We start from the raw sequence: 24,571 nt of genomic DNA on the forward strand, positions 1-24,571 counted from the left end.
GGTTATTGCTGTTGTTGGTAAATGTGTTTAAAGACAGAAACTACACTATACAACTGATCACAAAAAAGGAGGGTTCACATAAGAGGCTTTTATGTTAGCATTTGCACAGGAGATGAATGTGAAAGTAGCTGAATGATGTGCAGTTCGATCCATGCATTTCAATCAGGAACTCCCTGGTCACCTATCAGCTATTTATTTCTTTTAGACCACTGCCACCCCCTGTGACCACACATAACTTTGAAGCTTGGGTTAAAAATAGTTATTCATATGATACCGATGATCATGGGGGTTGCTTTCAAGTGTGCTCAGATACACAAATGCTGTGTTAACAAACAGTTTCTGCTTGATTTGTTCCTTTTTAGTAAGAAATGATAAGGCTTTGGTCACATGCTGCCTCAGGTGCCTTTAGCAAGTTTGTGGAATATAATTTACCTATATGAAGGAGAATGTGTGGCCTGCGGTTGTGAGATTGACATACAGTATACGACACTGAAAGCAGTGTGTTTACAGAAAAATGTGTGTATGTATTCTTAGTCATAATTCATTGTCAGGTTTGATTTTAGTTTATACTTCTTTTTCAGGTGTTTATATACTCTTGGATGATTTATTTTATTTAATGTATCCACAGTGTCGGGGATAAGTGAACTACATGTAATTAAACTAGTTTAACCACATTTTGCAGTGACTTGCTGGTAGGTCAGCAAGCTTCTTTTTTCCCCATTTTTTTTGTGTGTAGTTAAACACTACACAAAATTTTAGGCCATAAAAGTAAAGGAATTATTTTTCATTTTATTTTACCATTGTTTATTTACTGTACAGTCAGCCTTTTTTTTCTTTCATCCTGACCACTGTAAAGGCTTGTCCCTGCAATGCAATCATCAGGCAGTCACCACCACACACACCTCACCTTTGTGTCGTTCATGTGCAAAAGTCGAGAGAGGCATTGCTTAGTGCTCATATACTGACAACACACAACCCCATGGATAAAACTCCCGAAGAATCATCATGACCATACTTAAGCAGTTATTATTTGCAAAACCAAAGCTGGCATCCCAGCACTTTCAGCACTTTTACAAATAGTGGGGTCTTTATATTTTTGGTTTCTTTATGACCTCTGAACAAGCCAGCACTTTCTACAATGAACTCAACTGAGGGGCTTTTTTTTGCTGGCATGTGACTTTTTTGTATTATATTTTGTTATAATTTCACATCATGCAGCCTCCATGTTTTGATACAAAGTAGTTTGAACTACTTTTCTGAGTAAGTTTAGTTAATCAGACTAGTTTTCTCCCTACAGTAGCTTTGCTGTTCAACTTCTTCCGGTGCAAAGTAATTGGCAGCTTGCAAAATAGCTTCCCCACCACTCTTAAAACAACAGTGAAAGGCATCAAATTTTGTGTGACTAAATCAAATAAAAGTAGTGGAGTGAAAACCACAATAGTGAATTGAATATGAGTGGAAATCAGCATAAAATTGCAGCACTCAAATACAGTATTAGTGCTTCAATGCTCTTCTTAAGTACAGCACTGGAATATATATAAGTTAGATCAATACTTTCATGACAAACTGTGGACCGGAAAACTAACATGAAAGGGTGCACAGAAGAGGAGTTTGTTGCATGGCTTTTGATGTAAGTGTATATTATCCAGTCTCCTGCACATTCACTAGAAAAAGAAGACCACGCCGCGCGTTCTCTGTAACCAATCAGCGCCATGTACTCGGGATGACGTCACCGAACTACTAACTTAAGGAAGCTGGAAGTTTCTAAACAGTACGTAGCTGTTTTTAACGACAGTTGTTTCTTAGGAGTTTTAGACAAGACACCGAGCAGCGGGTGAAAATACTATTGTTTTTGTATTTATTATTTTAAGAAACCACTGTACATTTTTGCGAGTCTAAAGCAGGAAGACGGGTAGGGCGTAAAGTCGTCACACATCAGTAACTAACGATGTTAGCCTCAAGTCTTCTGGCTAATTACTGCACCGAACTCCATGATGACCAAGCGAATAAAGTGAGTACTGGTGTAAAACACTCGTTTGGGTTTGTTTCAGGGACATTTTGTGTATCAATACGGGACATTTGAAAGTGTTGACGGTAACAAAGTGAAAAAGGAGGTCAAGGTGACAGCCCGGCCACTAGCATACATGTATGAAGGAAGACAGTGATGTTTCCACGTCAACTGTCGCTCAGTCCAAATATCCGGCTTTAGGATGTCTAAGTGCAAGGCCTTAATACCATAAGGAATGGGACAGCACTATGTGAAGTTACAAAACAGTCGGGCTCATTCCATGCAGTATGTACACTCTTCACTGCATATGTCGTTCAATAAAGTCAGTGTATCTGTATGTGTGTCCAGTACACGTAGGGGCGGCTGAGGAGGTAAAGCGTGTCGTCCCCTAATACTGACCCCCAAGTCAAGTCTTTGTGTGACTGTGAATGCAAAGAAAAGGGGCTGTATGAATGTGTGGGTGAATGTTTGAATATGGCTTGTAGTGAAAAGCACTTTGAGAAACCATAAAAGCGGCGTATAAGTGCCACATCCCATTTACGTGTATAGATTCCTAGCTTTCTATCTATGATAACAATAAGGCCTTTTCACTAATCAAATGCCTTACTTCAATCCAGTTGCTTCAGTTTCAAGGTCCTGGTGTTGAGCATGACCTCATACGACCATCAATTTATAACAATCGAAATTGTTAAATGTTCTTTTAAGACCATGCTGTGTTGCTTGGATACGAGAGAAGCAGCGTCATCAGACCGCAGGTATTTGAGTGAGTTACTATGGTTATGCTCTGTGTCTCTGTTGCTCTGGACATGATTCAGTAACAGGTTTTTAGGTTAGTATACTTTTACAAAAATCATGAATGTTATTGTGCCTCATTACTGAAATCTAGTGATATCTAGTGATATAAAGTTTTTAGGTTAGTATACTTTTACAAAAATCATGAATGTTATTGTGCCTCATTACTGAAATCTAGTGATATAATTTTACAGTTTTGTTTAACATAATTAAAGAAGAGGAAGCCTTAGAGCCTCCTTCATGAAGAAATAGGCTATATTTATAAAGAAAATAAAGGCGGCCAAATCATGGATGCAACCAGTGAAAAAGTTATTCTGGAGACCTGCATTGCAGATGGCATACGTTATATCACTCTCACACACTTTGTAAAAGTTCCACACGGCTGTCATATGGTTTTGTTTTGCTGGCCGGTGTGCCTACAAAATAAGGAAAGTAGACTAAACTAAGAAAATTCCTTCACAACCTGATACTAAGAATCATTGTGTTTTTGGCTGGACTGCAACAACGAGGCCAGGCCTGATCTGGAATGTGACTGACTGACTGACTGGCTGATCATATTTCCACCACTGGTCAGACAAGTGCCTTGTCACTGACAGAGAGTTTCTGGGCAAACAGTTTCTATTAGGGGTGTTTACAGCCTGCAGTGATCCTGCATTGTCTCTAGACTTAGAGACTTTTTTTTTCAAACAGACTGACTATAAATCTAGTACATGACTGGATGGTGTATGGATACCAACCAGGGGTTTAAGGCTACACCTTTTGTTACAGGCAGTCTAGTGAGCTGCTCTGGTTTCCCAGCTGTGCGGGAACTGCAAGAGTGCTTCCAATACACTGACACACACAATACATAAACCAAATACTGTCTTTTAGCGTTTTCATGTTACCTGAATGCCAATCAGACGGTCTGATGTCAACAGGGAGGTTGCTTCAGAGGAAGGTGGCACGATAGGAAAAGGCCTTGCAGCCTATTGATGTCTGTTTAACTCTGACTCCTAGATGGATATGAAGAGGGCATACCCATTTATTATTTTGTATGAAGCATCTTTAAGTCTGATCTGACATGGACAAATAGCTGATGAAGGGAAGGTAAAATTGGTATAATGTGGTAAAATTTTTAATTGTTAGAATAATCCAGTCTGGATGAAACAGAGACGTTGTCTCAGCATCTACTATGGACAGAAAGACAGACTGTCACTATTTTCCATGGTATTTTCTGTTGTTTACCTTGATGATGTGTTGGAGGTTTGCCCAAATTGCAAAGAGAGCCAGTTGTCTGTAGCCTCTCATCTAACTAGTTCACCATGGCTGTATCTTTTACCTTTCCTCCCTGGCGAATTTCAAACTGATCCACTGGCGAAAAGTGCCCCAAAATGTCCATATCTTAAAGTACACCATTTTGTGTTACACTTTTTTAAAGTATTTTATAATAACAGCCTTTCATCAGTTTGCAAATGACACTAGGAAGTAAAAAGAAAGAGAGATTACATTAACAGTGGAGTCCAGCTGTCACAGCACTGAAAATTAGACTGAGTCAGAAAAAAGTGAGGTTGTGCTTTTTGAAATTAAGAACAGGAATAAAAGAGGGGAACACATCTTTTTGCCCATATGTTAAGGGAACACTGATTTCTTTTTGAGTGAATGAACAATGGAGCAGCACTAAATACAGCTGCCAGCAGTTTAAATTAACAGTGTCCATAATGCAGCGCCTGTCAGCCAGCAGTACAGGTAGAACTTCTGTTGTTTTTGAATTTTAGATTTTGTTTATGCTCTGCACTCTACACTTATACTGCACTCACTAAAATATAGGAACTTCTTTAAAGAAAGTTGTGATGTAGGTTAGATGTTCTCAATGCAGGGTTGTCCAATTTGTTACAGTTTTATTTAATTATTTACTCACTGCTGTAGTCGCTGTAGTATCTTAAATGTAACGATTTTCCTCTCGAATGGTTTAGGTGGACAAATACCTACACCGTCTTCAGCTGTCAGATGAGACTTTAATGGATCTGTCAATAAGATTTCGACGAGAAATGGACAAAGGCTTGTGCAGAGACACCAACCCCACAGCTGCTGTCAAGATGTTGCCCACATTTGTGCGCTCAACTCCTGATGGAACAGGTAATACCCCTTTCTAGTAGGAAATCAGCATATAAAGTGGGTACAGTGAACACACAGTCAACCCACATTAGACCCAATTATATGAGATGGCACTTTCATTCACAGAGATTCAAGTTTATATCTGTAGTTCCATACACATTACAGCAAAACCACAACATTATAATACATGTGTACAGTGCCAAGTTCAGTCAGCATATTACCTCCAGTGGTGTCTATCTGTGTAGATAGTCCGATGATCGGGTTTAGAGATGAAGATGAAAAAAGTCAGTTAAGGTTTTGCCTGTGCAACATGCTTGAAAAAGTTTCAGCCTCACACAGAGCAGTGTAGCAGTAGTTCTGTGTTACAAAATAATGGTTTGCACTGATTCACTCTACTAATGAAAACTTTTGACAAACCAACTGCTTCAGTCCTTTTTTAGGTTAGACTGCAACATCAGGTCCAGACCTATAAATGCAAATGTCCATGACTGACTGACTGACTGACTGACTGACTGACTGACTGACTGACAAATGAAGTTACACATCTGAATGCTGTCTGACTGAGTGATAAAGTTACGTCACTGGTTGGCCAGAGTGTTTCATCATTGGTTGTTGCGCCTTCAAAATGATGACTTTTTAGACAAATCATAGCTACTTTCCATAGGAGAGAGTCAGCATTACTGCCCCACAAGTGAGAGGTCAGGCTTTCCCTCCGCAGCCACACCTCTCTATGCTGACTGCATAGCAGCCTCTAACTTTCTCTCTGTTCACTGTACAAGTAGATATAGCCGTAATCACATCACAGTCTTTGTCTGTCTAATTTAATTTAAAATGAACACACTGTATTTGTACAATATGTATGTATGCGCATATTTACATGTATGCATGCATGGATGTTTTTGTGTGTAAGTACATATTTGCATTTTTTTTTTTTTATTTGTTTTAGTTTTTTTATATAAAGCTATTTGAACTGCTTTTGTATGAGATGGTGTGCAAATAAATAAAAATTTTGTCAAAAACCTATTTTTGACATCCCGTGATCACTGGGCCAAACTTCACAATCATCTTCAGACTTACCTGATCTTAAGTTTTAATGCATCAATCTGTTTTGAAATTCTACATTTTTAACCATCCAACCCCTTATTGTTCATTTTGACATAAATATGTATGAGTTTTGATAGCTTGGGATATTCTGCACTCGGGGGCGCTTAGAACGTGAAAAGTTTATACCTTGTAATTGGTTGCATGGATTCATACAAAATTCGGTTCACACTATCTTGTGGTTTCTAACCTCAGTTTTGCACATGTGATGCCATTTCCTCAACTTGTAGGAGGGTGTGTGCAGCTCATTTTTCCCCAGTGGTGCAGTCAGTAAGTTACCTTCTCTGGGGATACAAATGTCTGGTTCGAAACCCCAGATGACCAAAGTTTTAGTTTCAACAATGTTGCAACTCCTGCATATGGTATCCAAATGCTTGTGAGCTACTTGGACCTCGATAAGTGCCATTTTATGACATTTTACAGGCAAAAGAATTTAATTCGTTGAGAAAAAAATTCATAGATTTATTAATTATGAAAATAATTGTTAGTTGCAGCCCTCCCTCTGATGCAATACACAAATTCCACTGACTGATAGCAAGAGGTGGCAAAACAAAGCAATGTGCCCGCAAAAGGGGGAGAAGCAGTGTGCTAGCTAATGTAAACATGGATGTAAATTATATTTTTCCCAATGTTTGAGGAAGGAAATCTCTTGAACCTCTGTGTGTCTGAGTGTGTGCAAAGCTATATGTGATTGTTTTTGTTTGTTGGTTTGTTTTTTGTTCAAAGAACAAGGTGAATTCCTGGCCCTTGATCTTGGTGGATCCAACTTCCGAGTGCTCCTGGTCAAAGTTATGGCTGATGGCGAGCAAAAGGTGGAGATGGAAAATCAAATTTATGCCATTCCTGAACACCTCATGAGAGGCAGTGGGTCTGAGGTAAGAGGCATTTCTGCCCTCTGTCTGATGATAAAGTATCCTCTCACTCACTCTCTCACACACACACACACACACACACACACACACACATACACACACACACACACACACACAATGTCACAATGCCAAACATGGACAGAGTGGAAACTTCTGTTCAACTCTTGGCTAATAAGAAAACTGACCTTTTCTCTCTTCTGTAGTTATTTGACCACATAGCAGATTGTCTGTCCAGTTTCCTGGAGAAGATGGGCATAAAGGACAAAAAACTTCCTTTGGGCTTCACCTTTTCTTTTCCCTGCCAGCAGACCAAGTTGGATGAGGTGAGATATGTAGAAGCTCTTTTCTTAAGTATAGAAATATTTTATTCATAAATTACACTTGATTCTCATTATCTTGTAAACTACATATCAGTGAAAACACTGGTGAAATCAATACAACGTATTGTGAGTTTTAGTGCAGTTTTGTTTTATCAGTTTTTACATGTTGGTCAGTAAGTCCTGTCAACTTGTCAATTCACAATTTAGCCTAGAAGGCCGCCAGCTCCACAGGCTTGTTAATGGGTGGTTGCAGGTCCATAATCCGGTATTGACATCAATATTTTAAATCAACGCATTATTTCCCATATATTTATTTGTGGTGGTCAGCCACTATATAAACATTATAATGATAATTAAATAAACTGATTTTGGCAATTGGTGCAATCCCTGTGCCTGCCCTCTGCTGCTCAGTAGCTTTAGATGCCTTTGTACCAATGTGCCTTTTAATATGTTCAACTTTTTTCAGTTTATGTCAAAAGTTGATGATGTGATGTGCATGATGTGCATCATCACTTGAGATTGCAATCCATGGTCTCATTGTCATTGTCTCCTTTTGGACACTTATTAAAAGATTTCTTTTTTTTTTTTTTTTTTTTTAGTTGTCACTCAATCAGATTGTAAATTGTTGAGGTCTGCATAACCAATCTGAACAGTCTGAAAATATAATCTGAATCCAGCTAGAATGAAACAGAATAATCCTGATTCTGTCCTATGTCCTTATTTTCCTGTTTTCAGAGTGTTCTGGTGTCTTGGACCAAAGGCTTCAAGTCAAGTGGAGTAGAGGGAAAAGATGTGGTCAGCCTTCTCAGGAAATCCATCAAAAAACGAGGGGTAAGTGTACAAATGATAGTCTCATGGTACAATTTTCATACATGAAAAATTTGAGGTTATCACATGGCAGAGCTGAAAACAAACACACAGAAACACTACAGACACAGCTAGCTTATAGCTAACGTACACATGGTGCAAGATGCAAAATTATATTTTTATTTCAAAGGTTTTGGTTTTGGTGTGCTGGTTTTAATGAAGACAGTTAAATTAAATCTCATTGCAGGACTTTGACATTGACATTGTGGCAGTGGTCAATGACACAGTGGGAACCATGATGACCTGTGGCTTTGATGATCAGCACTGTGAAATTGGCCTCATTGTAGGTGAGTTGAATCTAACGGTGACCGTAAATCAAATAATAAGAGTTGGTGATGGTCAGTAAGTGTTACAGTAAGTTTTAGTGTTAGGGTATATATTAATGAGCAGCACTTCAGTTTAAAAATGCATGGTCTTTGGATATTCCCTGTGTATCCACACACACAGGTGGTTTCACATATTTTGCCTTGTTAGACCTTCCCTCAAGACTGTGTGGACACATACAAACTGCTTGACTGATGTCTGTCTTATTTTCCAGTTGCCCTGTTAAGGCGGGACAAGCTGTTTTCATTAGTACATTTTGACCTGGCATAGGTGTTAATAAAAAGAATAACAACAGTGAGGCAGCAAGCACAATACCAGGATCTTTAAACTGACGCAGCTAAATGGAATTTATATCTCATTAACCTGCTCAAAGCTTGTTATTTTGCATTCCTCCGATACTTTTTTCAATTGTCAATGTGTCTATTTAGATAACATTTAAAGATTCAACAAAGAGTTGTATACAACCTTTCAGTACAAATTAGTGAATAATAAAACCATGAAACATAACACATGATGGGTCAAAATAGATTTCAGTATGGCATGTAGCATAGACTAAATTAACATAAGGTCAGCCATATAGCCAAACAAATTATTACATTTAAACAAAGGAGTTGCATAGGCAGACTCATAAGTTGTCTGCTTAATGTGTAGACACAAATGGAGATTGTGGTTAATGAATGAAGAGTGATTGTTAGTTTTAAGTGCCTTCATTGGAGTAGGTGACAGCATTGGATTCATTGGATTCAGAAATGACTGAGGGACACTGCAGTACCGTGTTTTCTCATTCTGGGTCTTGTGTTTGGATGAGAACTGCTTTGTAATTTATATGCTCACATCCCATCCCTCTAGGAACGGGGACCAATGCCTGCTACATGGAGCAGATGAGGAACCTTGAGCTGCTGGATGGTGACGAGGGGCGGATGTGTGTTAATACAGAGTGGGGCGCTTTTGGAGACGATGGTGCCCTGGAGGACCTGCGCACTGACATTGACCAGGAATTAGATGCGGGCTCTCTGAACCCCGGCAAGCAGCTGTGAGTATCTTTGAGCTTGGTACAACATAAAACATCTCTCTGTAGTAGTGGCTTCAGTTAACTCAACTGCAGAGAGGCTTGTGTTATAGAGGCCTTTATTTATGATAAGTCGTATCAGTATATTTAACATTTTAAAAGAACCCTCCCCGTTGTCTGATCTGCTCCAGTTTCAAATTGCATTATAGCTGCTGTTTCCTGTCAATAAAACTTTTTGTCATGATAAATTCAGCACAATGTCCACAGCATTATTTTCACATTTACATTTACTCATTTGGCAGACGCTTTTATCCAAACTGACTTACAAATGAGAGTCATCACTAAAGCTTCAGAGCAGTAGGAGACGTTGTTGTAAGTTCAAAGTCCTACATTTATTCAGTAAGTGAAGAAGATCCAGTAAAGAAGTGCACCAAAATTTCATAGTTAGTGATAGTTAGGGATGTTACGGTGTTAGAGGTGTTAGAAGAGGAGGTGTTCTCAGAAGAGAGGAGTCTTCAACAGACTGAAGATAGATAGGGAACCTCTTGCTCTGATAGACTTCTGTAGCTTCACTGTGCATGAAGGAGCCCTGCCAGATTGTCATTGCAGTAGTCGAAACCGAGAGATAACCATGACCTGGAGCAAGAGCTGGGTGGCACACTGAGTCAGGTAAGGTCTGATTTTTCTGATGGATGGAGCAAAGCAGCACAGCCGAGAGACGTGTGCAACATGGTCAGAGAAGGAGAGCTAACCATCAAACATGACAACCAGGTTTTTCTAGACCTTGTTTGGGGTGAGAGATGAAGAGGTACACAGTACCGATCCTTGGGGAACCCCTGTGGGGAGGGGATGGGATAAAGACATTTTTACTTGCCATGACACACTGAAGGAGCGCCCAATCAGATAGGATTCAAACCAAGAAAGTACTTTGCCTGAGATGCCCATGTCCGAGAGTACGGACTGCATTATGCCGTGGGTCACTGTATCAAAGACTTGTTATAGATCCGGAAAGATAAGAACCCAGGACTGAGCTGCAGCTCTAGCTGCCCTTAGGACTTCTGTCACAGATAATAGAGCTGTTTCAGTGGAGTTGAAGCCTGACTGTTTTGGATCAAGGAGGTCATTCCATTTGAGGAATATTTTAATTTCCTTTTAACAACACTCAAATACTCAAACATTATGTTCTTTCTCACCGTGTTAAGCTGCTGGCAATGAAATGGCAATATTTGCACTGATATTTCACATTACAAAGCCTTCCAGTAGCTCAAAGGATGTAATCCGTGCCATTGCCATAATGTTAGCAAACACTTGACGACACCACCTTTCAAGAATGATCCACTTCAAATTGTCTATCTGATCAAAAGCCTCTTTTTTTTTTTTTTTTTTTTTTTTACATCTGTGGATACTGTGATTGATTTGTGTATTTGTTTTTTTAGTTTGAATTCTCTGTTGAGGATTAGAGGTTGAGGTTATAATGAATCTGGTTTGGTCATGATATTTTGGGTAGTTAATAATAGTTTCTAGTCTCAGTGATACTGAGTTGCTTAAATTAGCTGAATTAATTTTTTTATGGTGGTATTAACAGGTAATATTGACCTGCAATTTTGACCTTCAATGTTAAAGCAATTTTCACATGGCAAAGATTTTCTGTGGCATTCTGTAGCACAGTGCAGTGTTTCCCCTAGAATTTTTTTTCAGCAGCAGTGCTGTTGTGAGTTGTGTGTCATGAGGATGTGATGCCAGACAGCATTCATGCGAGTCAGAATTCTCAGATTATTCATGTTTGTCCTTTGTGTTGTAATTTACAGCTTTTGACATTTATCTATAGAAATGAAAAAAGAACGGAAATGCCCGTTTACCACATGCACTACTGGCCTTTTTTCTGTAACACACGCAACATGTAACCAGCATTTTTATTTACTCCATTCTGTATAGGTATTTGTACATTAAAATCCAAGAGAAACTTCTCATTAAAAGGTTACTAGTTTGTAGCCCAAATTAGTTTTACTAACCTCAGCTCCTCCATGGTCATCATACTCTTTTTTTCTTCCTAACCAGCCAGTTTAACAGACTCAAACTGAAAGTTGTGATATAATTTAACTATCAAGATGTATGTGTACAGGACAAATTTGAGTTTAGTCTAAGCTTGTACCTGACATTCACTTACTGGGCAAATAAGTGAGGTAGTAATGTTATTGCAGCTAAGTCAAGTAGCTTGCCTTATAGTGTGGAGCCACTAGCTCTGCTGTAATTACTAACAGAGGATTTTAACACAGGGCACACATGTAGCATTGACCAGCAGCCAATTAATGTGACTTCCTATGAATGTAGCTAACGTTACATAGCAGCCAAAAAGGGCATTGTTAACATTAGCCTTACTTGGGGAGATATTTGCTTGGGCCAACTCCTTTTACTTTTTCAGCAGCTGGGGAAACAACACACGACTTTTCTTGGTCTTGAAGCTGTAGCATTTATTAATTGACACACGTCAGCCAATACTGTACACTTACTGCCATATTGACAACTTACTATTAACATTTTCCTTGGCTCCACTCGCATTCACCGCTTCACTGCTTCACTGTCACTTTTCTGTCACTCGCTTGTTACCACTGCCCTATGCCCTAAAGGAGCTATGCTACTCTAACGTTACCTTTTACATAGACAAGTCAGGTCAATTTTTATTTGTATAGCACCAATTCACAACATACGTTATCTCAAGGCACTTTCCAAATAGAACAGGTCTAGACCTTCTCTTTATAATAATATTTACAGAGACCCAACAATTCCCACCAAGAGCAGCACCAGGCGACAGTGGCAAGGAAAAACATCTTTTTAAGAGGCAGAAATCTCAAGCAAAACCAGACTCAGGGTGGACGGCATCTGCCTCGACTGGTTGGGTTGGAAGAGATAGAGAATTGGAGAGAGAGAGCGCAGAGGAAAAGAACAAGAACATGTAATGATAGCAATGATACCCCTCCAGCCACACATTGAGATCATCTACTGCTGGTTTATTGAAGGTTCCCAGAATAGACGTAGGAAAATTGGGGATGCAGCCTTTGTCAGTTACAACCCAAAGCTAGAGCTACAGCTCACTAAGTATTTTTAAAAGAAAGCTTAAAACTTATCTCTTATCTATTATTATTTTATTTTTTCGATATTATTATTATTATTATTATTATTACTTCTAATTTTACATTATATTTACATTATTTTATTATTATAATTTTTCATTTTACATGAATGTTTTCAACATGTTTTTATGTTCCTTTTATGTTTTTCCATACACTGCACTTAATGCATGTAATTTCTTTGTTTTAAAGCACTTTCTAATGCCTTTCTTATATGAAAGGGGCTATACAAATAAAGTTTTTTATAATTATTATCATTAATGCTAAATTGCTATTATTAATGTTATTATATTATTAATGTTATTATCGTTATTATTTTTAGTGTGATAGATGCAGGCCTACTGCAGTGCTAAATGTTTTGATATATCATTTCAAACTGAAGTAGTAATGAAGACTGTGAATAGAATGTAATAGAATAGGTCTTTAGTGTCCACCAAGATGTAAATTTGTCTATAGGTCAAAAAACACAAGAAACAGATAAGCAGCTGTAAAAAAGAAAATGGACAAGGTCACATTGTCATTGTCACAGGTGGTACCCAAGTATTTTCAGATAGTCTGTGCTAAGAGAGTGAAAGAGCTTATCTCCACTATACAGATTTGTATCAGGAGGTGTCCTTGGTTACTTGTCCCTGAGAGTTCACCATCCACCAGGCTTTCTGTCACCTGCATTTGTGTATGTGGACGTATAGTTCGTGGTTTGGCAGGTCAGCTTAGGTATGAATTAAACTAACCTCGTGAATGTGAACGTGACATTGTTTTGTTTCTCTTTTTTGTGTTGGCTTGCAGGTTTGAGAAGATGATCAGTGGCATGTACATGGGGGAACTGGTCCGTCTCATCCTGGTGAGGATGACCAAAGAGCAGCTGCTGTTCCAGGGCAAGACAACAGCACAGCTCCTCACCACTGGAAGCTTCAACACCAGCTACATCTATGCCATTGAAAATGACAAGTTAGTTTTTATGTGTGCTTGATTGAGAAATTCAAAGGAAACTATTTTATAATGATGTCGTAAGCAGTAGATAAATGTTTCCCGTTTAACCATAAACTATATATAGAACTGAAAAACAGTGAAATGTCCTCAAGGTCACAGAAAAGTCCAATGTTGTTGTTTTCTCCTGCAGAGGCGAGGAAGGTCTGACAAGTGCTGAGAAGGTGCTTCGGGGCCTGGGTCTGGAACCATCGGTTGAGGACTGCATATCCACTCAGAGGGTCTGTCAGATAGTATCAACACGGGCCGCTCATTTGTGTGCTGCCACTCTAGTGGCAGTGCTGCGGCAGATCCGGGATAACAAAGCAGCTGAGAGGCTGCGTACTACTATTGGAGTGGATGGCTCTGTTTACAAGAATCATCCAGAGTAAGTGCTCCTGACCGCCACCACGCCTGGTGTGTCTCACATACACATACAGCTATTTTGTTAGCTCTGTCCCAGGATGCATTTGGGTCCTGTTACTTGTTACAGAAACAGACACACTTTATGTATGCCTGATTTGTTACAAAAATAAGTTGGTATGGATGTTAATGTTTTTTAATTAAGCATAACTGAGCTGCCCCAAAGTCCGCTGTTGGGGCATCACTTTAGGCCTGGTGGGCAACTGGGCTTTGAATACACTGGTGGAAACCCTGCCGTCACGATGCCTGCTGGAGAAATTCAAAAACGACGACACAGTCTTAATCCCCAAATGGAAAAAAAAACGTAATTGTTTTGCAAAGACAATTTTAAAATTGAATAGTTTTTATAAAGTTTTTCAAATTTAAAATGCAGCCTCAAAAAGAATGAATCAAAAGGAAGCAAGGAAGAGTTTAATAATGCCTACTCACACACACACTAAGTAGTTGAGGTCAGTTTTCTACATTCCTAAATAAACTTTCTACATTTGTAATGAACTATATCAATACATTTCGATGAGTAAATTTCAAATGATATGGCTTAAATCAGCATTTTTGCAAAAAGAAAAGGGAAAGAGAAGTGATAAAACAACACAAATTTTAACAAAACGTATCTCTCTTTTCTCAGGTTTTCCCGGAGACTCCACAAGATGGTGCGGCGACTTGTACCAGACTGTGATGTGCGCTTTTTGCTGTCGCAGGATGGCAGCAGTAAGGGTTCAGCCATGGTAACAGCAGTCGCTTACCGTCTAGCTGCTCAACATGCAGAGCGTCAACGCATCCTCGACACCTTGCGTTTGAGCCGTGAGCAGTTGCTGGAGGTGAAGAAACGAATGAGTGAGGAGATGGGGCGAGGCCTGTCGAAGCAAGCCCACGATCAGGCAAGCGTCAAGATGCTTCCCACCTACGTCAGATCAACCCCAGATGGAACAGGTAGCTTTAGGAGAAAATCAGACCCTCCACTTATTATTCAGTTAAGATCTCTTCTCTATTCTCTTCTCTTTTCTTTTCTATAACACTTTGTCTTTATTGTCCTCATCAGAGCATGGTGATTTCTTGGCATTGGACCTCGGAGGCTCCAGTTTTCGGGTGTTGCTGGTGCGAGTGCGAAGTGGAAAGAGACACAATGTGGACATGCACCACAAGATTTACAGTATCCCACAGGAGATCATGCAAGGCACAGGGGAAGAGGTAAAACATCACAGGGGTTAAAGTGCTTTAGTATTTCACACAATGAGAGATTACAGCAACTGAAAAGATGAAACTGAGCGAGCTCTGTCATGTTTTTTGAGGTTGTCTCATCTCTTCCGATGTTTGACACTGCTCTCCTGAGAAAAAAAAGTTATGTTAATTGTAATTAAAAACACATTTATTGAGTAAAGTTTTAACTTAACATGTCGGATGCAGTGCATAATTCATTGTATTAAATGCCAGTTTGATTGTTTTGTATTCGATTTTACATGCATTTTCTGGATAAAGACATACAGAGTATGTCAAAAAATATAAAATTGTAATATAAATGTTGTTGATTATGGGGACATGCACAGCAGTTACCATGTCCTGCAGTATGTTGTATAGTTTCTGTAGTATAGTATAGTATAACATCACAGTCAGTAGTCATTTGCTGTGTAGAAACATGCACCAATGGCACCATATCTGTTGGGGAAGGTAAATTGTAACCTTCTAATGTTTTTTTTATATCTGTTCAGCTTTTCAACCACATTGTGGACTGCATTGCTGACTTTCTGGAGTACATGGGCATGAGAGGAACATCCTTACCTCTGGGATTTACATTCTCCTTCCCTTGCCATCAAAGCAAACTGGATCAGGTAGTGTTTGATTCAATATTCATTATAAGTGTTTGACTGCTTATCATAAGTATGATGTCACATTGAATCTAACTGTATTTTTGCATGTTGATGAACTTTGTGTGAATGACATTAAGTTGGCAGAAACTCTGTTTGTTCCCTTCAACACCTGCATTAATTACCTCTCCTCCTCTTTGGTGGATTTTCTTAAAGTTGTTAATGTATTTCATTTGCAGTAAAGTAAAGCCTGTGTTTTCATCAGCATGAGTTAAGAAAGGATGACACACTGTCTTTAAGAACCAGCTTAACCATGCTATTGCTTTTCTCATAGTGATGGTAATAGCGCTAATATATTTTCTAGCTATGAGTGATTGAATGTGATTTTTGTTTTCACTTCATTAAGACACCGTTGGTAGCAAAATAAGTGAAGTTTCTGAATTGCTAAATTTTAACTGTACATTTAGTTATGTGGGGAGGTGTCTTTGAAGTGAGAATTTGACCTAAAACAATTATTTACTTTGTTGGACACTATAATTTGCATATTGATGTGTTTAATATTTGTTCTTGTCCACGTGTTCACATGATAAGACTCTTAGCCTTCTACAAGAGCAATAGTGATTTAGGCAGAGAAGCCAGTCTGGACTGAACTCTGCCATCAGAACATTGTGATGGGAGGCACATAAATGCAGCCTAAATCCTGCAAGCTCAGTTTTAACAATGACATATTAACTTGAAAAACAATTCCTAGCAGCTGGAAGTTGGAACAATCAGTGAGCTATGGGGGGTATCGTTTAGCTGTTAACGACAAAGAGAAGCCCTATGAATTTGAACTTAAATAAATCATCCTCTCTAAAAGTTTTAATTTCCCAGCTCCATACTGTAATCAACCCGTATTTTTCAGTGTGGTAAACTGAACAATAGAAAACAACCTCACAGCAGCTGCTGTAGTAACCTCCTCATATCTTCACTGTAGTGTTTTTTTTTGTTTTGTTTTTTTTTTAAATAACAAAAACATAGCATAACCAACAGGAAAAAGGAGACAAACAAAACAAAAAAAAATGACACAACATCACAATCACATAAAAACGAAACAAGATACACAATCAAAATTGAACATCTAAATAAGCACAAACAGCCGACATATGTCATCACAACCAGATGTCCAAGAGGCCATATTTAGATTTCATTATTATGTAGAAGAAAAGAAGAAGAATAAATAAATAAAATACAAGCCTACATCTTGAATTTTACCCTTGAGGTTCTTTTTAATTCTCACCAGCCTTCAACTTCAATAAACCATTCCCATCTCTCCTTGTACTTTTTAAGGTCATCATTTCTTTTTACAATATATCCTTCCAAAGGAAAAATGACGTTTAATAAACATTCTCAAGTGGTTGATGGTCAAGGAACCCTCATTAGCAGCTTAAAAAAATAATCGTTTCCTTAATAGAATGATCAGGTTAATAATGTAACCCTTTGTCTCTTAAATATCACCTAATATCACAGAGAAAAAGTCTTACTTGGAAGCACATTGCATTCATCCATTCATTGCATTACACATTTTCTGAACTTCCCTCCAAAAATTTGAAACCTGACAGTACCAAAACAGATATACAGTTGACTCAGATTCCATAAAACAAAAATGACACTTAACTGACTCGACAATACTCCAAGTTTTTAAATTTTTCCTAATAGATATCTTGTAAATTTGTCAAATGTTGTTTTATAAATTAAATTAAAACTTGCTCCCATGGTACAGGGCAATCAAAGTTATCTTCCCATTTTTTAGAAGTATTGAGTAATTGTAAAGGATCTGAAAACATGCTGCTGTCATTTATCCAGGGTATTCTACTGAAGTGGACAAAGGGCTTCAAAGCCAGCGGCTGTGAAGGACAAGATGTTGTTACATTACTTAAAGATGCTGTCCGCCGCAGACAGGTCAGTACACACATCACAAAAACATTCTCTGAAATTATGTTGAGAAATGTGGCCTGTGAATGTTGACACTTGAAGAATATAATAAAAAGAACAGAATTACACTGATACTGTACAAAAAGCTTCCTATTTCACGTGTAATAGCTCAGAAGAGCAGCGTATTGAATGTGTGGAAATAGCCACTTTTCATTTTATGTGATAGGTGTATGAGAGAAAATTGAAATGGTCACACTGATCTTGTCTGTTTCCTTATAGAATTAGTATATTGATTATGTATTTCTAAATATAGCTGTTGTTTCTGTTCACGTGTGTGTGTGTGTGTGTGTGTGTGTGTGTGTGTGTGTGTGTGTGTGTGTTTGTGTGTGTGTGTGTGTGTGTGCGATGTCCCAATCGCAGGATGTGTCACATTGTTGTTATTGTTAGCACTATAAGTATTGTGGTGCTACAGACACGCCCCATGCTACAAATCATAATTTCCAGACATTAAAGAACATGTTTGTTTGTTTGTTACAAGCCCCAACCATCATATGATCATATCATCATCATTTTTGATTCTTTTTTTTTTTTTTTTTTTTTTTTTTCAGTTCGTCTTCACTGTCACTTGTCACAACCTTAATATTGATTAATGTGTTTTTTTAATGGAATTCAGAGATGTAAATGTGTTTATTGTTGCTGCCTCCAGGAATTTGACTTGAACTTTGTGGCTGTGGTTAATGACACAGTGGGAACCATGATGACCTGCGGCTATGAGGACCCCAATTGTGAGGTGGGACTCATCGTAGGTAAGTCTTTCTACCCCCCACCTTCCTCTGTGGTGTGTTTTCACATCAAGCTCTTAAAAATTGACTGGTTTCCTTTCATGACAGTAGTTGTGATACCTATCCACTCGTCTTTACAGGCACAGGGACCAATGCCTGCTACATGGAGGAAATGCACAACATTGAGCTGGTGGAGGGTAATGACGGTTGTATGTGTGTCAACATGGAGTGGGGAGCATTTGGTGACAATGGTGAACTTGATGACTTCTGCACCCAGTTTGATCGCACTGTCGATGATTGTTCTAACAACCCCGGGAAACAGAGGTAATGGACGTGCAATTCAGTAAATAGATTCTGTCAGTAGATTGCCATAGCCCTGAAACATATTTTGTCACAGTTAGGAAGGATTCACAGCGTTCAGCTCAACTTTCAAACCCAAACAGACACATACAAGCTGATTTTGGGCAGAAAAAGTCACAAAAGTTATACACATGGTACATGTTTTGTGGGAAAATCACCTGCATAAACATCATATCCCAACAAGAATCTATGTGATCTACAGTGCTAAAAAATAATTGGTATGGAGTTCCTCTTTAAAGTTATACTGCCCAGTGACCATTTTCAAATTTTAAAGTTCACCAAATGTTGACAATACAGACTTATTTGATTGCAAGTCTTTTTTTTTTCTTTTTTTTTTTGCTCTTCCTTCTTTTACCTCTCCTCATACCTTGCACGGTCAGCATTTCAGATTAAAAAACTATGAAGACAGTGAAGAGATGGACAAAAGCAAATCCATATGTAAGATGTGCAAGCCATGTGTACCTGTTGATACACACTGTCACTGGTGCATTACTTACCTACCTATTACATCTTGAGATGTGTGTCCAAATTCTGAGCATCTCATTTATATCCTGGCGAATTTGGTACAGTAACAGAAATATTTCTTAACTGAATCAAATTCAATTGAATCAGGAATCACATCAAATCACCACCTTGTGAATCAGAATTGAATCAATTTAGGAAATCAGGGGCAATATCCAGCTCTACTAATAATGTGGATGTATCTCAAGCCCCCAATTTCAGTGTTGAAGACCAGGCACCTGATGTGTTTTTATCACTTTTGTTGTGCCCACTTACTTCTTAATATGAGTAATGTTATATCAGTACTGTGCTCAGTTTCATCATTACATCCAGTGCTCTACATCAGCGTTGGTGGTTCAAGCAGGTTCACGTGGAGCCAGGAAATCACCAAGCAGCTACAAGGCAAAAAATGCACCAGTGCACAGCAACAGGAATGGCATTCAGACTGTTTTAAAATGTCAGCTTTGCTTTAGTTTGTTTATACAACACCAATCAGACACAATTGCTTACAGAGGCATAGGATAATTAAAAACATTAAAATAAAATGATAAGAAGTCATTAAAATTGGAAAAAAAAGGAATAAAAACAATACCAAGAAAATAAAAAGTTAAAGATCATTAAAACAGACCATAGAAGGTTATTCACCACAGGAGACATGTTCTTGCAGAATGTTTGATTTGAGGATAATTACTGGAGGAGAAAGAGGATCATTAGGCCTCATTTATCAAATATCTTGCTGAATAAAAACTGTAAATCATCTGCAACATCCACAGACCACTGTGTAACAAGACTGATATTAAAATGTAAAATGTAAATACTTTTGATTAAATAATAATAATAAACTTAATGTGTATATCACTTTTCTTGACAAAGTTAAAAAGTGCTTATTACAAACAAAAAGGGGAATTAAAACGGCAATTTAAAAAAAAAAACATTCCTAAACCTAAAGTAAGTTTACATGAAAAAATAAATTGTTTTGTATAGTGGGAAAGTAAAACACATGTCAAACATGCATACAATCCTTCCGATAACAGAATGAAAGGCAGGCAAACAGATTATCAAGGCTGCTGGGGTTGTTGGTTTGTAACGGGGCATATAACTGTATCATCTGCGTAAGAGTGGTAGAAGATACCATGGTTCTGAATCATCTGGCTGAGAGGAAGCATGTATAGTGAAAACCACAGAGGGCCACGGACAGAACATTAAGGAACTCCACAGTTAAAATGGGCAACAGAGGAAGAGGCCTTTGCTATGACAACAGAGAAAGATATATTGGATAAGTATGAACGTAGTAGATTTAGAGCAGTTCCCTGAAGACCAACCTAGGTTTCTAGATGGTGCAGGGATGGGGAATGATCAATAAAGTCAAAGGCAGCACACTAGCGACGGGACTGAGCAGTCACCTCTATCAAATGTGATGGTGGGAGGACTGGAAGCATTTTACACATAATCAGTGACTGAAGTATCTACTTAAATGTACCCTGTGGACTTTTGTTCTAAACAAACAAAGTTATATTTATATTCTGTGTTATTCACAAAAATCCATTGATTGTATCTTTAAGGTGTAACAAATGTCATGAATGCCCTCTCTTCCTCACAAAACATTTATAAGCTGACTTTTCTTACAAGTTTGAATCCTTTGCTGTGTTTCTTACCACCGTCTATTGATCAGTGGAATAATGTGACAGTATCAGTGCCACTGATACTTGTGTGTATGCATTAGCAGCTGTGGAGATAGTTTATCTTGTCTTTCGTTTGCTGCCTGTGCCTTGACTGATGAAATTAAGAACCATATTGTCTGGAATGAGTACGTTGATGAGAGGAGCAGATACCATTCAGCATTATATATATATATATATGGACACACGCATATGAACAATGGCCAGATGTCATCAAACGCACCACGAGTCTCAGTCTCAGACAGTGGTGACTAAATTACTACTGAAACTTGTGTCCGTTGTGTCAGAGGTTTCATTTGATTTTCTGATAATTGACAGGGTCTTAATCCTCCGGTCGTTGATCTTGTCCGCTTTCCGACTGACTGGCAACTCGCGAAACTCGCAAAACAGTCGTTACAGTGAAGTCCAGCTACACTGTAAAACAGCCGATTCGTATAGGCCTTATAATGTTTGAACTGGAATTTACATATGAGCTGACACATATATAATACTTTCTACTAGTCTCTGTGGTCACTCACAGAGACTAGTAGAAAGTTTGAGAAACACTAAATTTAAGTTTGAGAAACACTAAATTTAAAACATGATATTTTAGCTAATTCACTCACAGACCAGTAGGGGTCACTTGCGGACCACTGGCGGACCACACTTTTCTCTGTAACAACTGCTCTGCTATTAAACCTTTGTTTTGCTCTCTGGCTTTCATTCAAGAACATTATGAGCATTATCCGTCTGATTAATTCGATTTCTAATGACAATTTTCTTTTTCTGGCAGGTATGAGAAGATGATCAGCGGCATGTACCTGGGGGAGATAGTAAGGAATGTGCTGATGGATTTTACTTCTAAGGGCCTGCTGTTCAGAGGGAAATTGTCAGAGCGACTCAAGACCCATGGCATCTTCGAAACAAAGTTCCTGTCACAGATTGAGAAGTGAGTGATACAGACTGTTTTTAGCTTCAGTGTCTCTCCTCAGCCCACCCCCGTTCACCATTAACTGTGCAGTGAGAAAAGAAACAAACATGAGACATAATGATAGTTCATTCACAAGGCCACAAAAACACAGCAGGACGTCAGTGATGTGTCAGAGCTACCAGATGAGATCACATTTGTCAAGTCTACACAGTGACAGGCTGTTACATGTAAATATCAGCCACACATTACACCCAGAGCAAAGCACAACATAAGTGTCTTTGCTAGTTTCAGACCGATGCAGTCGTCATTTTCCCATCCATTGCCCACGTTGTTTAAATAGCAAATACACTTGCACTTATCTGAGTGGCCTTGGGCGTGTTGGTCTTAAAATACGGTGCAGTCTTTTCTATCTTGAGGCAGCAGAAAGAAGAAAAACCTGGTCTTAAGTCAGTAGCACAGTATTTCACTGTTATTTTAAGGCACATTGTCAAAAGAGTAATATGCACAACACAGCACAACTTGCCTGTTACACACAAGCAGAGTGAGCTGAAAATGTGCTTCAGATGTTTGGATAAGTCAGTGGAATAGTCCAGTCCACAGAGGGTCGGAGCTTCTTTGTGACATGTTGTGTGTTGCACAACATTGCGATGTGTCATGGATGCATGAGACTCTGCAGAGATGCGTTCTTTATTACTACTTTGTAAATCCACCAATGTTACCTAAATTTGTTTCATAATGAACCAAAGATTTGTTCATATGTCTCATCATGTAACAAAAACAGATGTCTAGCAGCATGTTGATTCGCTTCCGTGCCCCTCAGGACACATAGAGCTGCTGTGTGTGTGTGCTGGGCCTGGGCTCACTGGTCAGTCACAATATGTAATGAACTTGGAACAAAACAAAGCACATCTGGCTTTTAAAAGAAGTAGGAGATGTCACTCTGATTGGTTCATTGTATGTTACGCCGAAAACATTCCCCTGATTAGTTAAGAATACATAGTACCATGTGACTGTTTTTTCCACCGTTAAAATAGCAAAAGTGAAATGGACAATTCTCCCTGACCCCCACAGAGATCGTCTGGCCATGCGACAGATCCGCTCAATTCTACAGCACCTGGGCCTCACCAGCTCCACGTGCGACGACAGCGTGCTGGTGAAGGAGGTGTGTAGTGTTGTCGCTCGCCGTGCAGCTCAGCTCTGTGGTGCCGGTTTAGCCGCTGTAGTCGACAAGATCCGACAGAACCGCAACTTGAATCAGCTCTCCGTCACCGTGGGAGTGGATGGCACCTTGTATAAGACACACCCTCAGTAAGTAACAATTATGATCTTTTGCTGTATTTGCTCACCTGTCATCCATTGATGTGGCATTGCTAAAGTGTACAATACCTGCCTTGTGGGAAATGGCTTCAGTTGCTCTGGCAGCTACAGCATGTCATCACAATGATCACTTGAAGGACAATAAGGAAAGCCACTGTTTTCTTAACCCTCTGGTGTCCATTATGATGATTTTTTTTATGCATTAATTTCTGTCTTTGTGTGGCACATTTTAAACAGTCCCTAGCCCACATGCGTTGTATCTTTTTTCAGCACAAACTCTGCTTTAAGTCTGAGAAATTATAAACTGCTAGGAACCCGATATATGAAATATAACACAGGCACCTGTGAAAACGTTCATGTCTTCAGTCATAATCAATCGAATATTATTATAGAAAAGCTCAAAGTTGTAAAAACTATTGTTTTACTATTTGTAGACACCAATATAGCAGAAATATGCAAGAAATTAAACCATAATTCAGTCTATTTACATGTAAAGGGATTTTATTGCAACTAATATTTGTGACTTTTTAGTAAATGTTAAAATTCATGTAAATCATAAAAAGTATTAACAATCCAGACTTTTGTGTTGAATTATCTTTGAAGGTCTCAACATGATATATAAAGTTACATAACTGTAAATTAAGCAGTGGTCACAGAAGGACTTCAGAGGGTTAAATGTGGACTTACCACAGCTACATCCTATATGTACTCTGACATCAGAGTAGAAGGTGAGATTTTCATGTAACTCTTGATCATCACTGGACCTTTTTTTTTAATTCGCTTTCCTCCTAAAGTTTCTCCAGCATCATGCAAGAAACACTGCAGGATTTGGCACCGCAGTGTCCGGTGACGTTTCACAAGTCAGAGGATGGAAGTGGGAAGGGAGCAGCGCTGATCACAGCTGTGGCCTGCAGGATCAAGAGCGGAGGGCAGCACTGAATACCCAAGGTGATTCTGGTGAAACCAGAGCTACTACAACTGATGTTCTGTACTGGGTAACCATAAATAGTTACATACACTCAAACTGAGTTTTTTTGTAGTACTGAAACGTTTAAATTGTGTTATCTTGTGTGTGTGGTTCACATGCACATGTGCGAATGTATGTTTGGTTCGGAATAGATGAGCATAGATGAGCTAATTAAAGTTCAGCTGTTTGTTAGAGAAGTTGTACCTTCTGTGAAATATGACTGTTACCAGCTGTGTGACTTTTTTCACTGCTCTTTTTTCTGCCATCTTTCCAACTTGTACAACAACTAGGAAGCACCTTGTGCTAAAGAAAAATCCTAACTTAACTTAGAAATGACCTGAGCACATCTGTATGACTTTTGCAATCAGAATACTTTGTTCTATCATGATTGTGTTGAACATGTAAGTAAACCAGAATAAAATTAATTTTGTGTTA

The 24,571-nt window shown here is 38.7% G+C and overlaps 1 protein-coding gene across 1 annotated transcript; it reads left to right on the forward strand.

Annotated features, from left to right (window-relative positions):
• Positions 1–1,725: 1,725 nt before the first annotated feature.
• On the forward strand, positions 1,726–24,571 carry hk2 (hexokinase 2). The gene is made up of 18 exons (XM_056376549.1): positions 1,726–2,011; positions 4,753–4,915; positions 6,722–6,870; positions 7,071–7,190; positions 7,923–8,018; positions 8,242–8,341; positions 9,228–9,411; positions 13,302–13,463; positions 13,636–13,869; positions 14,530–14,834; positions 14,944–15,092; positions 15,611–15,730; positions 17,552–17,647; positions 18,327–18,426; positions 18,543–18,726; positions 21,715–21,870; positions 22,924–23,160; positions 23,964–24,571. Exons 1-18 carry the CDS (start codon positions 1,949–1,951, stop codon positions 24,106–24,108), a joined length of 2,763 nt encoding a protein of 920 aa, XP_056232524.1. The 5' UTR covers positions 1,726–1,948; the 3' UTR covers positions 24,109–24,571.

This window comes from Seriola aureovittata, chromosome 5 (genome assembly GCF_021018895.1).
Source record: "Seriola aureovittata isolate HTS-2021-v1 ecotype China chromosome 5, ASM2101889v1, whole genome shotgun sequence".
NCBI classification, from domain to species: domain Eukaryota; kingdom Metazoa; phylum Chordata; class Actinopteri; order Carangiformes; family Carangidae; genus Seriola; species Seriola aureovittata.